The sequence below is a fragment of the Acyrthosiphon pisum genome, chromosome A2 (genome assembly GCF_005508785.2).
Source record: "Acyrthosiphon pisum isolate AL4f chromosome A2, pea_aphid_22Mar2018_4r6ur, whole genome shotgun sequence".
NCBI classification, from domain to species: domain Eukaryota; kingdom Metazoa; phylum Arthropoda; class Insecta; order Hemiptera; family Aphididae; genus Acyrthosiphon; species Acyrthosiphon pisum.
Window position 1 is genome coordinate 60933730 of NC_042495.1, and position 17958 is coordinate 60951687.

The 17958-nt window shown below is 26.6% G+C and overlaps 1 protein-coding gene across 1 annotated transcript in view; it reads left to right on the forward strand.

The window, feature by feature from the left end:
* Window positions 1-17958, forward strand: part of LOC100168979 (probable G-protein coupled receptor CG31760) — a 268373-nt gene that overhangs the window by 218868 nt on the left and 31547 nt on the right. Inside the window, exon 4 of the mRNA XM_029489788.1 lies at window positions 8510-8693. Coding sequence (XP_029345648.1) covers window positions 8510-8693 — 184 coding nt within the window. The remainder of the gene's footprint in view (window positions 1-8509; window positions 8694-17958) is intronic.

Here is a 17958-nt window from a genome sequence, read left to right on the forward strand (position 1 = left end):
AATATACAATGTTTTTAGAGCCTTGGTGAGAGGGGGGGGTGGATTGTGAAATTATTCGCACTCACATACAATATAATATAAAATTATGTAGGTACATACATCGCATAGTATGATATTTAGAACAATATTAATACAAATGTGTGGTTCGGCGCGGCGCAGTGGCCGAAATCGATGAATAAAATAAAATATGTGATTACGCGATGTGTTGAGAGTAAGAAACGGCCGCTGCTCCTAGTTCCCGGATGGGTGACCACCCGGGTGAATAGTGGCAAACACCGCTTGCTAACCAATAGTACCCCATACCAACCGTTCTACTCCACCAACCGTTACAGCCGTAACCCCTACGATAGCTATGGTCATAGTTGCTTGGCTCTAGACCAATAAAAAACAAAAAATTAATAATTGTCTAGATATCATATATATATATATATAGGTATTAATTTAGTATGTTACTTACGTACGGGACCGATAATTAATTTAAAAACAATCAAATTAAAAATCATAAACAAATTGTATTTCATTGGTAGAGTACCTATCTTATACCTGTTAATAGATCGGGACCCGTACATTTCCCGTTGGTACATAATATATTATATAATCGTCTTGGTAGGTCACCTACTAAACTCGATTTTCACTCGGTAGGTCACAGACTAAACGAATACCTTAATATATAAATGATGATTCACCAACCATGCTCATCTCTAAGTCAGCCTTTAATTTATGCAATATTATGAATTTATTCAAATTCTGTTTTTTGGAATTTTCAAGTGCACCTACATGGCTGCATAATAAAATAAAATAAGGTCGTATATTTACAAACGAGTTTACCTGTTTACACGTTTTTTAAGCAAATTAACGACTCCTCAAGTTCACCACTGTGCCGCAACCTACCTAATTATTTTTATTCAAATGATAATAGATAATAACCATTGTTACTGTACGTTTTTAAGTAAATAATGTACCTATTAGTGGATTTTATTTGACATGTTATACGGTTGTAAATTATCAATTACACAAAATAATAGGTACCTACCTACAGTTATTAATCTTGTAGTTTCAACAATTATTGTCGCATCGGACGAAATCCGATATTCTACAATTCCATCAAAAAGAAAATTGAGAAATCAGCAATCATGCGATATAGACGAATGTGAGGACGGACTTTCATTCAAAATATTGTAATCAAGGCACAATGTCGTTATTTTCGGATTATCGTTGTAAACCACGACTTTTCGTAAACAAACAAAATTACTACAAATGAGATGGAAAACCGATGACCAAATAATATTATATCGCTGAAAATTATTATACCTGAAATTCATCTATATTTTGTAATAATTTGGTTAATGCATCGTTCATTAAAAAAAATCCACTGCTTAAAGATGTTCATTAAAACCGAGAGGTTCTGATTTGCAAAAAAACAAAATTAATAAGTTTTTGTTGCCACTAGACAAATTCATTGGTGTGAAAAATGTAAAATACCTATAAATATATACAATAGATGATTAAAAAATTAAAACTACTAAAATTCATAATTATTTGAATAAATTCATAAAATTGGTGAATATATGGGACGATGCTTGTCAAATAACTGTACATACACACACACATACACACACACACACACACATGTATCATTGTACCTATATATATATATATATATGTTATTTAAAAGTATATTGTAGTATTGTAGCGACTACAGCCAACGAGAGAGTATACAAGTACTTAAATATATATATATTATCGTCATCGTCTGTGGTGTATCATTATTATCCTATATAATATGTATATATATATATATACGTAGGTACATAAATATAACGCGGCTGTGCTCGTAAAACTAAAACAATACGTTCAACATCATTATTATTTACAACTTCGGTGGCCGTGCGGAAACGACACGGTTTATTAATATATGGTAGGTATGTAATATAATATATATTATAATAAACACCAGAGTACCTATATACCTGCTTTTAGATGTCGAGGAAAAAACAAATCTTTTCCCATTCGAACGTAATAATATTGTTCTACCTGCTGATATCGTGTTTTTATCCACATCATATTATGATATTTTACAATACGCATTTAATAGTCCCGTCATTGTTTTTGACGATAACGCATCACAGATGTAACAATACGGAAGCAGCATATTAATACAATATTCCGATTAAACGATCGGTCGCGGCTTACTACGTACGTGCAGGTACATATTATAATAATATCACAACAAAAAACCCTTCGTAAACTACGTGTAAAAATGGCTAAGTAAAAAAAATATAACATCGTTAAGCACTATAAAGATATGATATCATGAATAAATGCTAAGTATAGATATTACCTGCTGCACCACAAATCTTCAACGACCCCAGTTACAACTCAAATCAAAAACCGACATCTTATGCCAAAGCCACAAAATTACACTTCCCATTTCGTCCACTCCATGACATCCCTCATCCCAAGTTAGAGGGTACCCACACTGGTGGGCCTCCCTCCTCAAGCCATTCATGTTATTATTGTTTCTTATCGCACATATGCTTATTATGTCCACGATGATATAGATTGTATATTTTTTTTTAAAAAAAAAAAAAAAAAATAATTTATAAAAAAAAAAAAAAAGAACTTAAGATGTTATAATAATTATGTGGGCTCATAAAATATAGTAACTTCCTCCCTTTTAGCCTATCGGCATGTATTCAAGGAACTATTCAAAAGGTTGAATTATAATTTACAATATTTATTACCTGCGTTTGACATAATTTTAATCAGTTTTATATTTTTATTTAATGTATTTCTTTTGTGTAATATGAATTTAAATTGTTCACATAATATTATTTAGTTATAAAATAATATATATAATAATATTGTTCACATAGACTTAATACTTTAAAATAATTAATAATTGATATGCATATTCATATGTTAATTTAAAGATATATTTATTTATAATAGTACTTATTACCTATATAATAATATATTATGCCATTTATCAAATTAAATAATATGTTATTGTGTATGTAGGTAATAATATTCGAATAATAAATTGCACACAGATTGCAGAATCACTAAACATTAAACATTTAAAAATTTCAATGTATAATATTATAAATATTATATAAGGAAAAATATAAAATTTATTATTATTTTATTAACATATTTACATTTATTTTAAATTAAATGTCAATAATTACAATAAATCATAAGTTTATTTAAAATTTATAAATTATAATGTATTTTTACAAATTTTAATTAGACTTGAAATAATCACAAAAAATATATTGACATATTGTATAGATTATATTATTTATTGAAACAGACTCAAATTAATAACTTATAAAAATTGTTACTCAGTAATAATATCAATAGTGTTGTCCTTTAACTAGGATAGTGTTTGAAAATGTGTTCCAATTTGCAAAAACAATCTATCTAATTTAATAACTTTTATTTCGATAGTTATTATATCAGCTATCTACCTACTTATTATATTATCATCTTGATAGCATCAAGCAAAATAATTTCAGCCAAGAAACACGACAATTTAATCTATTCAAAGAATATAATGACATTTTCGTGATAATTATTCAAAAATTACATTTTGGGGGAAATCAAAAACATCACATACAGCCATACAGGGGAAAAAATAAAAACGAGGTACAAAGTTTACTTCATTAGAATTAGAATGATGACGAAACGAATTTATATACAAGAATTATTATCTTTTCATAACAATCTTTGCCAAAAGAGGATTTGTTACAAAATTAGAGTATTATTCATAATTTATTTGCCTATTGTAACTGTAATCATCAATTGTACGGTGGAAAAAAATGAAACAAAACAACATTATAGAATCATTAAATTGTTTATTGAAATAATTATTCTTTCAACCAGATATAAATAAACACTTGAATTAAAAATTAATTTTGTCGCAATTGTCTTCGTAAAATTAAAAAAATTAAATAAATACCAGGTGTTTACCATCTTTAAGGTTTAGCAACATCTGGCACAGTTTAACTATAGCGAGAACTATAAGTAGTTGCCTAATTAAATCTTTCTACATTGGATTGTTAGTCTTCAAAACGATATTCATCATAAACTTAGTTTACGTTGGCGTTTAATTTCCGTTATAGTGCCTATAATATAACGCACGTAATTATTTCCCTATACCTACATCCGTAAAATGTGAAACATTTTATTTTTGTTTTTGTAATTGATTTCCATTTCAAAGTAAACTGCTCTGCGCGTAACGTGAAGTGTTAGTGATCCGGTGTGATAACGTGCAGGGCAAAGTGTAGGTAGTAGGCAAATAGAAAATACCATCGGATCGTCCTCCCCAATTTACCACACATGAATACGTCACATATGTTATAAGGTTGCACGTGACATGCATTCAAATGATACCAAGCGTTGGCGAGTACTTACACCTGGTTACTTTACATAATAATATTATTATGATTTGAACACGTTCTAATAGTCCAATACCCATCAAGGTAGGTATATAGTGTATATAGTGTTTTACCCGCGGACGGCATATGGTTAAAATAAACGGATTTGGCAAGTTTATGGAATGAGTAAACTTTATCCGAAATTAAACATTATACCATATAATAATATTGGCTTACCGCGAAAGTATCGCACGTATAGGTACCTACTGCCTACAACACTGCAATATTTAACATTATACACAAATGATAAACGGTATCGGGACGGAAATACAATCACCGACATCCTTGACCCTGTAGTGAAACTTAGAGCCTGACAATATGCGAAGTTATCGTAATCTATTGTAAACGGTCGTGTTTTATTGAAATAATAACTACATCGACAACTTACAACAAATAAGCAATAATATAACCACGCACGCAAGTCTATAATAAGTCTGTGGATCTATATTGTCCGTTGTCTGCCAAAAAAACATAAGATTGACATGAAGCTATTGAATAAGACATAAAAAAAAAAAATAGATTATACCTATTGAAAATTTGTTCTAAACGAATAACACCATAATATAAATTACATATAACAATTCAAAGTGTTTATAGACATGTTGAAATAATGATATTTAAATCATATTAAAATATTAAATTATACAGTATATTGTCACCATACTTATCTACCTACATTAACTGTATATTATATTATAATATTGTTAGTTAAAATGTTCTCTAAATTAGAGGTACTGGAATTTTTTATACATAGGTACTTAAAATCCAAACATCAACCAATACATTACAATTTAAAAGTGTAATTTGTTTTTATATTACACTATGTATACATTAATCTGTATTCTTTATAATAAATTTGAAATTATGAATTACAAAAGCTTATCAAGTGATAAATACATTTTCTTACAGTTGCTTAAATCGAAATAATATTACTCTTAATAAGCAATTAAAAATAACAAATCAATAAATTTATCAATGCCTTCAATATGGTGTTATATAAATAATTGTTAATAAAAATGTTGTAATGTTTTTCCAAAAATCAAACCAACTTACATGGCATAAATTATATTCTTATTTTGAGTATGAATTGTATTTAATAATTATTAAGAATTATTTCGACCAATTATAATAAATTGTACAATCATTAATTATCATAGTTATATAATAAACGCTTTTTAAAATTCTTTAATTTGAAATAATTTATAAAGCAAGTGGATTTAAATCTTATGGTTCATAATAATAAATGTATCATGTATTATCTTTAACTATTTAATGCTTGCTAATATTCTGACAACGTAAATATAAATTGTCAAATTAACAATTATTTACAGTACACAGTTTGTACGAAAAAATTGTTTTAAATGCATTTTGTACATTTTGCAATAGTTTTCGACAAATATTTTTATTTTTAATTGTACCTAGTTTAGTTTTATTTTTTTCCTTGAAGATAAAATTATTTATTGCTTTGCTTTTATTTCAAGTTGTACTAATTGGACTCTTTCCAATATTAACTGAGGGTATATTTTTATTTTTCTATGGTAGTAACTAACTCGATTATAATCACTATAGTTAATTTACGTTTCTAAAAATATAATATAATAGTGACCAAATCTGTAAGTAGTTAATTATATTAAATTTATACTTTAAATTTGTGTGTTTATAAATTATATTCGATGTTAAGGCTATTTTCTAATTTTTTTTTTTTTTTTGGGGGGGGGGAGGGGGAAATAATTATCAATTAGAACGAAGCATATTTTTCTATTTATTACTGAACAATTAAAACAACTTTATATATTATAATAAATTGAAAAGTTTTGAATTAGTAGGGGAAAAAGATAAATAACAAAACTGCTAATTATAAACCGTATCTGCCACTTGAAATTTTAAATCTCAATTTTATTTAAAATAAATTATTCAATATTTAGGGCATGTCTTATTGATACTGGGTCTTCTACGTCACTACTTTTTAAGTTAGGTATTTATTCATATTTAAATATTATTATTAATTTTAAAATATTCAAAGCATCATTCAAAAACAAGTAAATGCTCATTTAAGTATTCATTATTTGTTATGATTGTCATTTCAAGTATAAATAATGCAATCAATTGTTCATTTGGCTAAAAACGAATAGTGATTGAATAAAGTAAACTTTATTCAAAAATAAAATATTAATCCAGTAAAAAACATTTTTAGTCATTATTTGAAAGAACCTGTATCATGGCTATAGCTACCTGTTTACTAGTGTTAATAGACATTTTTTTATGAATAATATTTATAATGAATGTACGTTATTAATATTGTTTTATAATATATATATGCACTATAAAAACTTAAATATATATTTATTTTGACTACCTCGACTTCAAACATAAGTACGTATGAAGACACCTTAAAGAGGATATAAGCACACTGTTTGTTTTTGTCCATATAACCCTCGCAACATAGACAAAACGCATTCACGCATGATCGTTTTTTTTTATGTTTTTGAGTTATTATCTTAGAGTAGAATCATCAATTACAAAAATTAAGGAGAAAAATATTTTTGATGGTCATATCAGTTTGTCTAAATATTGTTTCAAAACTCCATTTAAATGTCCATTTAAATTAAGATATTTGTTTGTTTATTTTTCGTAAAGATTATTATAAACTCAAATAATATTAATTAATGTAAAACGTATATCTATCTATTTGCGTTTGTATCAGTTTAAAATAAAAAAAAATAAAATATAATAATATATATTATCCTCTATATTTTTGTAGTTGTTGATTCTACTATAAGATTACTAACAAATTATAAAAAAATTATGTGAATGTATTTTATCTATATGTTGTGCGTGGGTCTGAGAGAGAAAACAAATATTGCGCTGATATCCTCTTCAATGCATTATAATAATATAATATTATATCGGGGTCTGGTGTGGCTCGGTGGTTAGCCTCAGTCACTCAAGACGGTTTATTAGTCATGAATCCTCGCCCCACGTACACGTGTTCCTCAACCAACCGTAACGCCAAAACTAATGGCCATAGTTTCCGACGCTATTATGACCAATAAAAAATATATATATAGACTGATTAAATATAAATGTATGTAGGTATATATTATATTATATAATATAATATGTATATTTAATCAATGATAATATATAATATATGTTAAATTGTATTTAATAACTAACGATAGCGCTGTTTAATGTGATGTACATACTTTAACTAATATAACATAAAAATATGTAAGTTGGGATTTTTTAGATTTTTAGAAAATAAAATACCGCAAAAAAGATTATTATTTTAAGATATTATGTAATATTATAAGTAGTTAAACACTATCATACTCGTACTAGTATAATTTCTATATATATTTTTTAAATTGAGATTCAACATACTTTATTATACCTTAACAATTAAAATATTAAATATGACTATTATAGTTAATCATAACTTATATATTTAATTTATATTAACCGTACTTTTATATACAAAGTGTAGGTACCTACATGACATAGAGTTTTAAAATGTACCTATTTTTTAGATTTTTGAAATATGTTTATGTATGTTTTTCACTGTAAAATAAGTTAAACTTAAACAAACCCGGTGGGTTTTAACCTTTTAAGGTTTTTGGTCATTTTAGATTTTTAGTTAAACATAGAAACTTTATACTACAAAATATATAAGTTTAATGTAACTCCATGAATATGGATGAACAGTATAGGACGTTATGGCATCATAATGATCTGCACTAGACAGTAATTTGCTTTTGCTTTTAACGTTACTGATTTACCTCTCGTATCTTTTATCGTGATAAATAACTATTTAGTTAAAATTTTCCCAGTAAACATTATATAAATGCAAAATATATTGCGTTTAAATAAAGTTTTAATTTCAGTTAATTAATGTATACTGGTGAATAATTATTATGAATAAATCCATAATATCCAATCTACCTTAAATCAATAATAATTAATAACTATTATCGTTTACTAAAAATATATTTAAAACAATAAAATGTAATAAAAAAATCAATTGTAGTAAAATATGTTTTCATGTTTCAAAAAAAATATGTTTTTAGCGATCAACACATATACTTGGAATCAAACAAGTCATACAAAAAGTTTTCCTGATGACATCCTAGCTGTGTCGTATGAAGATGGCAAGTGGAGCAAACCATATTATGATTGTGGAGGTGGAAATATATGGATGCTTACATATACCGTACCATTTTTTGCTTTCAAGGACGCCAAGTATTTTTTCAAGTAAGTATATCACATTATAAGTAGGTATAAAAACATTTAAGCATTTGCATTTTCAATTTTAATAATACCATAAAAACGATACATGTAGTTATTATAAGACTGCAAGAAATATAAAGTGATAGATTTATTTGGTAACACTCACTGATTTGACAAGTTATATTTTTTTAAATATTATTTTAACATAATTATATGTTATTGAAAAACATTATTTTTGAAAAAAAAAATTGTACATTTTATGATTTTATTGGTAGCATATTTAAAGTGAATATACTTTTTTAAATGACAACATTAATTTTTGATTTCGTATTTAAAAGCAGAACATTATTTTGTGGAATACTTCAAATAATCGAAGTTAGAGTTGTTATAGGTATTAGTCAATATTAGTAATAACTTATAGGAACCTACTTAACGTTATGATAAGTTGAGTAGCAGATCAACAATTTTCGGGATACTCCTGTGCCTGTACTTACTTATCCGCTTATTTATATACTACAATCTACATAGAACTATCTATAATTAATCTTTAAAATATCGATTTGTATGTATAAAAATACCTGGAAGAATATTTTGCTTTGTAATATGAGATTAAAAATGTTTATTGCCTAACAAAAAACTGAAACTAAAACATCATAAGGATAAAAAATTGTAAAAAATGTAGTTATTTAAAAATATATACATTTCCAAAAAACGTTAAATTTTTCAAAACAGTGGGTATAGACACTAAAATACATCATTGTTTATACCTACCATGTTTTTTTGCCAAACGTTGGGTCTTCATTGCATTAATTATTTACAACGATTAATTTGAGGATAGCATTTTATTAATAGAATATTTGAATAATGACTATGTTTCAACTTATGTCATTTTTGCAATCAAGGTCGACACATTCTCATTATACATACCACACGAGGGTTGTGAATCCTTTTCTAGACAAACAATCCGGTTATGGATTAACTTGCCAGAATAGGGTCTACTTTAGCAGTACCCTATTTAGTTAGTATAGGTATGTTTTCTAAGGATGGAGATTATACGGTTGGTTTTTCGTGACGTATGCTGAAGGCCGTGCTATCCTTTTTGATGATATCCATTCAATAATGATGAAAGCAACAAACGTCCCGATTGAACAATATGATATTGAATTACAGTACCATCATTTGAATATGACACGTTTGTGATTTAATATAATTGCTTTTTAATTAATGAATTATTATCAGTAGGTAGTACATTCAACTGATTTCTTGTTTGTGTCCGATCCTCTTGATTGATTTTAACTTATGTCATGACACAGTATTTTTTATTAAAAAACATACTCCAGTTCCCATGGGAATTTATACCGGTATATCAGTACGTTTATCCATGACAGTATACTTGAGTTTCGGGCGTTTCGGCATAATGACTATTGTCTTTACCATTATTATTACATTAAAATATCCAATCCAGTAGTAGGTACAGTACCTAATCATAATACCTATACATTATACAACTCTGAATTTAAAAAAAAATTGATTGAATTATATATATAAAGATATTTGATTGTTTAATAATTTATTACACCTACTGATTACAAATATTACATTTTTAATTGATATCATAAATAATTGTATTATTATTGTTGACTTTTAGTGTTCACATAATAATATTATATTTTAATGTGTTTATTCAAAAAATATATAAGTATTTTTTTAGTACTGTGTCATCTATATTTTAAACTTTAAAAGACAATAGAATACATTTTTTTTGGCATTATACCATAGTTATTATTCATATCCAACAATGTATTGTTACTATATGTTGTTTCAGTTGCTTGCATGATGATATAGTTTTCAATATGTTTATTATATTTTATGGTTTATCTTGTGATTTTGAGTAAATATGAAAAGTTTATTCACTTAATTATATTTTGAATTAAACAGTTCTATAATATAACCGTGTTATACTGTGGAACTGTGGGGAGGGTACTGTAGGTTTTGAACACGCATGTGTTTGTTTTGGTATAATTTTTAAGTAGGCGCCTGTAGGTATTTGCCATGTCCAGGTGAGGGATGGTGGATTTTCTCTTCAGACTTTAATTTTTCTTCGTGACTGCCCGAAAAGAAATGCTACCCATGGCCGAGTTCGAACCGGCGTCGGTGCGCGTCGCAACCAAGGCCTTAGTCTGATCGGCCACTCCATCCCCTAATTTATTTTTAAAATACTTACCGAGTCTATTTAGAAGTTGGTAATGTAAACAGATTATGTTTTTATTTTATTTGTAGTTTTCCTAAGCGTACATTTTATAACAAGGTGAAGAGTACTGAATACATAATATTTATTTAAAGTATTCATGATATTATGTAATTTTACATAATTTTGTATACCATATAAACTGTAGGTAGTTATCGATTGCAAATACAATGTCAAGACATCTTGAAAAACAAATTTAATTACATTTATTGTAATTATATAAGATTAAATTATGAGACAAAACAAATGAAAATATATTACACGTAATAGAGATTAAGTCCAAAAATATTTTATTTTGTAGATATACTGTTTTATTGAGATCCACATATTATTATGATCTTACATAATAGTTGTACTCGTTATTATAAGTATACTTACCTACAGGTATACCTATGTTATTATAAAAATAAAATCTTTGTTTGTAATATGTTAAAATTGACTTGAAGTATTCTCAATAGAAACGAGTACCTATACCTATCTAAAGGCATGGGAATATCCATAAATCACAATTCAATATTCATATTATTGTTGGTTTTTTTTTTTTTTTTACAAGACTGTGTTGTGTGGCGTAAAGTATAGATTTCAGATTTCATTTTGACAGTATTTAATATTTATACAACGGATATGTAATTAACAAAATTAAAATGTTCATCATATATTAAAATATATCATACAACAATATAATCACCTAATACATATCTACCTAATAGTATGTAATTTTTATACTATAAATTATATTTCCAATCCTGCAACAATAAAATAGTGTTTATGCTATAATTTATGCTGTAGGTATATCGTATATCTAGATGAAGAATTTTACTATTTTAGCTTTGCAGAACCCATTAACTGAATCGGTACCGTATGTCCATACGGGTCTAATTATTGATTTGTATAATATTATGGCGAATTTATTGGATAGAGAGAGTTAGGGTTTCAACTTTTAAGAGAGGTCATTGAAGGTGGAGTTTAGAGTTATCTGTTTTATGCTTAAGTTTTATGTGTGGGCTCCAGGTTAGGCGTTTATCTAAAGTTAGACCAATACATTTAATTTAATTGCGCTTGGAATTATATGATTATTTAACATAAGAACTGACGAGTGTAGAATTTTCATAATATATTAGTGATTCAGAAATACAAAATACCTACGGAATTGTGGTTTCAAAATGATATTTTGAAAAATGTTGATATAAATGAGAAGCAAAAAATAATATTTAATCATTAGAAGGCAAAAGGATTTACATTAAAATATGGATTTTGAGCAATAACATTTCATAAAATAAAATCTTTGATTATTGTATAGAATGTAGACATATTATCATTTAATTTTCAATGTTTTAATAAAACTAATACTTATATTCAGGGCCAGACTGAGAGGTAAACAGCCCAGTATTCTATACAACTAAACTGCCCAAACCCCTTTATAACAGCTTATTTATGAATACCTACTTTTTCGGGTATAAATTATAAATAGACAATAGCCAAAAAATTATGTTATACATTTTATAAGAATCATAAATGTATAATCCTTTTGATATTTTTGATGTTTGTTCACTATTGTTTTTATCATTTATTTCATTGTCACAATTCATACTCTTATTAAACCAAAATCATCTTCATCAGTTTCAGAATCATCGCGTTATTATAGTCATTACTTTTAATATAAACTTTATTTAAATGTTATCTGTTCTCTTTTTCAACAAATCTACAATATTTTAATCAATATTTTCAAATGGTTCAATAATATTGTAGCTTAGCAATTAATTTCTGGCGGTCGATGTACCATTGTACCAACCAAATCAGATAAAGAGTTAAAACATTTTTCTGGATAAAACTGATTTTTAAAATTGCTGCTTAAGGAAGTATACACTATATAGGTACAACATATCTAATATGCTCATACAATTATTATTATAATAAACGTATGGATCGACTATAAATTTATTGTAGCATTGTAACAACCATAACAGTGTTTTTCGTATATTTCGTAGGTATAAAAAAAAATTAAATTAATTTATTAGTAATATCGTCAAATGTTCAAAATTTCAAATGCCCCGGCGGCCCGCGCCAGCCCACACATATAAGCCGGCCCACACTAGCACACCTAGCCAGTCCACCCCTGCTTATATTCATAATAGTAATGGGTTATACTTATGTAAACAGACTAAATGTAAAAAGTTGATATAATTGTTATTTTGTAATATAACAACAACAACAATAATTTATTATTATTTATTAGTATATTAAAATTTATTAAAATCTTGTACAATACAACTAATAAACAATTTGTTTTGCTAAAAACGACGGATATAATACAGATAACATTGATATAGTTTGAAAAATATAAAATGTTGAACTAAAATATAGGTTGGAGTTTCAAGTGTATTTCACTTTTTTTTTTTTGGAAAGTACCTAACCTATAAATAATTATATATAACAACCTATATTTTTTAAATACTAGTTGTAACTTGTAATTATAAAAATGTACTATATGTTATCCTAGTTAGTAATTATTTTAATATATTAATATAATAGGTACTTTAACCGTGGTAAACTATTATATACATATATATTATGTAGTCATGTATAATGGAACGGCTCTTATAAGGTGTCAGAAACATGAGGGGGGATGGTTGTGGTTTATCTATGTGTAGTATTTTGGCTCTCTGCTGGACGCCTTATCTGCTGTAAATATTACACCACTATGATTATTTATACAAGGATTCTGTTCATCAAGACCGCGGTTCGATAGTGTGTGTGTGAGATAGTTTGCGTGACACCGGTAGCTTTTCTTACCACGGTATGGCGGTAAGACTATTAATAATAATAATTATTCTCGGCCAACCGTTGAAGTGTTCGCGGGGTGCCCTAACATATTTCACCTACAACATCGAACATGAATCAGCCACACTCGAACGGCTACGACCCACCGAAAAACCAACACGCTTGATTTCACAATAATATCATACACAATAATACACGTTCATATAATATTAAATAACCGATTTGCAGCACCGTACTCGTATAGAAATTTAGAAGGTTTTACTTAAAGACTGGTAGCGAAAACCCCGACTAATTATTTATGAATTTTGGCTAAAAAAACAATACTGCGACTGAAAATTTCAGAAAGACGCCTTCGAATTGACTCCACGAATGCTTGGAATCAATATTCTATTAAAAAAAAACCTTACAAACCTGTAGCTTACCTAGATTGGTGAGGCACTTTTTTTTTGTTGTTCATAATTTCTAATTGATTCGAGATAATATTTTACTATATAAATTGTATTGTGGATTGTACAAATTTGATGGACATTTCTCACTGTAACCGATTTTTTAATTAACACATATCGTTTTAATGTTTCCCTTGACTAATTGGCTGATCTCAGTAATGTTAGACGGTAATCCAGCAATAAGGTTTCTCTTGTTAATTTCTGGTCAGGCGGCACTACTGGGAGCCTTCCTTCTCTTGTTACTTTTTTTTTTATATATATTACTTATTTACTCTGTCACCACACTTCCTCATTATACACTTATGTATAGATTGTAAATATACTAATAAATAAAAAAAAAAAAGGTTTCTCTTGTTTAGTCTTGTTGGAAATTGTACTTGCAATGCCCTTTTTTCGTTTTAAATATTTTGTTTTGGGAATCAATTATTTATTTAAATTTTAGCATTGAGAGCATAAAATAATAAAAAAATATATTATTCAATAAATCAAAAAATTCGTTACACAATCTGGAAAGTTTCACACTGTTATAGAATGATTGTATTGTTAATTGACACAATTTATCAATTCTGATAAACTAAAATTATTAGAGTTTCGGTCAATTTTGAACTTACACACAGTATATTTATGTTTACTATTGTTATAACATCTTAGGATCAACCTAAAAATGGGTATTGTGATGGCAACATAAAACATTTTGCATCTTTATAAAATATTCCAAGTAAATTGTAATACCTTGGGGATGTTATTTTTTAATATAAAATCTATAGTTACGTAAATTCTCGGATATTGCCTGCTAATTTTGCTAAGTAAACCACTACAAATAATTTTTTTATGCACAAATTCTGATAAAAGAGCATCTGCAAAAATAACTTAACATTTTTCACATACCTATTAAATATTATAAAATAAATGATTTATTCAATTATTCAATTTACATTTATAAATATCGAGCAGTAATATTTTTAAAGACATTCAAATAAATATGTCGATTTTTTATACTTTATAGGAAACCCTCCAATGAGAAAATTCGGTGGGCGGTCTCCTGGGTCTTAGCTTTAAAGTTTGAAGAATATAGAAAATATTATCAGAAAAAAAAAGGTATATTTACGAAGAACTATAATATAATGATAGGTATTTTTGGTCAGGTGAACGTATAATAATAAATAGATAACCATAGATAACCATAGATAACTTGGGACTTTAACGTATATTATAAATTTTACTGTACGCAATGGCATTTTAAAAATAGTTATACTTTATACTCTTGAATCCACAATATTATATATAAAAAAGGGAAAGAAAATAAAGTATCTGATGCTCTTTCTAGGAATCCTATTAATAAAATTGACATAAAAAATGACAATGATAATTTAACTATTGATTTAACAGGTATAAAAAACCAACAAATTAATGATCAATTTTGCTCACAAGTTATACAAGCAATTAATAATAATCAAATCGATCAAATACCAATTAACATTCAAAGAAAATCAAGACAGTTCATAATTTTAAACGATATATTACATTATAAACACTATAAATCACCAAACAATATCACTTACCCGCTTTGTTTGATATAAAATACAAAGAACCTGCTTATAGATTTTAAAAAATATATTATTTTACAGTTAAAACAATTATTAATATTCAATATATAGGAACTTTTATTATATATTGGTCTATTATAAATATTTGTAGAACAGGAAAATTATAGTAAAAATATGCATGTAGAATATTATAAATATTATAAAACAGAAAAATTAAATTTAGTTAAAATTATAATTTATTATTTTTCTATTGATAAATAGAAATTGAATGTTAAAATAGAATAATAGATTACAACTGGAACTATAAATTTAATTTAAATATAGGGGGAAATGATTTACTAAATTAATACAATTTGATTATTCTTATAGAAATATTTTGAATGTATTGGTAAGTAAGTCAAAGCAATTACATGATTAAAACAGTTTTCAACAAACTATATCAGATAGTAAACAAATTAGAAAATTATTAATTACATCTTAAGAATACGGAGCAATGACTTTAAAAAACTTCAAAAAAGCTTTTGATTGTGTATATGAATTATTACTAAAAACTCATAAACTTCTTTTATACGTGGAATATCAAATAATCTACATAAATATTTTTTAAGAGGTAGGAATCAGTGGGTTAGACTTGATGATCAATCCTGTGAAACTCTCGATATATCTTGTGAATCACCCCAAAGTACAGCTGTAGGTCACCCATTACCTATTCATATTTTTTTATTAAATATCTCCTAAGAATAAAAATTAATTATAAAAACTAAATTGTCAAGCTTATATCAACCTTAAATAATGATACAGCCGTATTACATGAATAACCCAAGGCATGAATACGATTTTAAATATCGATAAGACCGTTAAAAATCATACGCCAAATATATATTAAAAGTGATATTAAAATAAATTATTTATTTTAATGATATTCGAAATTTATATTGAAATTGAAAACAATTCAAATCGATAATTTATACCAAAATAATAATTGTTTTATAATTAAAAATTCAACAATAGTCCATAGGAACTAATATTTTGTTTATTATAGGCCTATTACAAACCCACACGAACGATGGCAGGTCTCTCGTAGTTAGAAATAAAAATAAAAACTGTAAGAATTTAAAATTGATATTTTAAGTCGAAAAAAAGAAAAATTATGTACAAAATTTAATTATAAATCTTAACACACTCAAGTTGATATTGTGCAATTATATAAAAATGCATTAAATTATAATAACAATATATTTTTTATTTATTTTTTTTTTTTATTGATCTTTTTGTAGCTTCGGCGACATGGACCATTAGCTTTTAACATTGTTACATTTGTACATTAAATTCGTTTTTGGGTGACAATCTGGTTACAATTATGGGGGGGGGGACTTTCGTACTTATGACTAAATGTTACTTAAATATATTTTTTTATTTTGGTGGTACTGAGGAATGACATGACTTTTTCAGGTTGACAGTCAGGACCAATTTTATTATTTCATATACCTAGGTTCGTCGGTAAATTGAGTTTTTCCTTTTCTTCCTCATTTGATCGACATTCTGTCTTCGGTGTTTTACAGTGAGGGTAACTTCGCAATAACAATTTATTGTTTTAAATTTAAATCATGAAAAACAATTACCAATAAGTGAAATTGAAATTAAAATCAAAAATATTCAGTTTTATGCCACATGTCCTGAATAAACTATATAATATACAATAATATAAATAATAATAATATATACCTGCACATAAATAACTGTGTGTTTGTTCATACTCGGTAATCTCGAAAACCACAAATGCTATCGAAGCTATTATAAGAGTAATCCCATTGTCACTATATAATGCATTATACAACTGTTATTAAATCTACCTATGTAAATTATCACCATTTTGATGTATAACGAAATTAATTAGAAATGATTTAAAGTGTACGTATAATTTATCCGCTCTATTTGAATTGTATAAACTTTTAATTCCATTCTTAGGTCATTAGCACAACACCAGATATAAACATAATATTATATAACATAAATTTAATTTGGTCAAAATGTATGCTAAACGCGTATGCATTTATATCAAACATTTTATATTAATATAAACCATTTTCCAAGTTCAATTTTATTTAAAAAATATGTAACACAATAACACATCTAGACCTTCCTTATATTTAATTGTATAATATATATTTTACTTCAATAAATTAATTTTTTGTGTACTTTTAACGCGCATTATTTTTGTCTTCAATACTGTTTAATAAATTTAATCGAATCTATAGTATAATAAT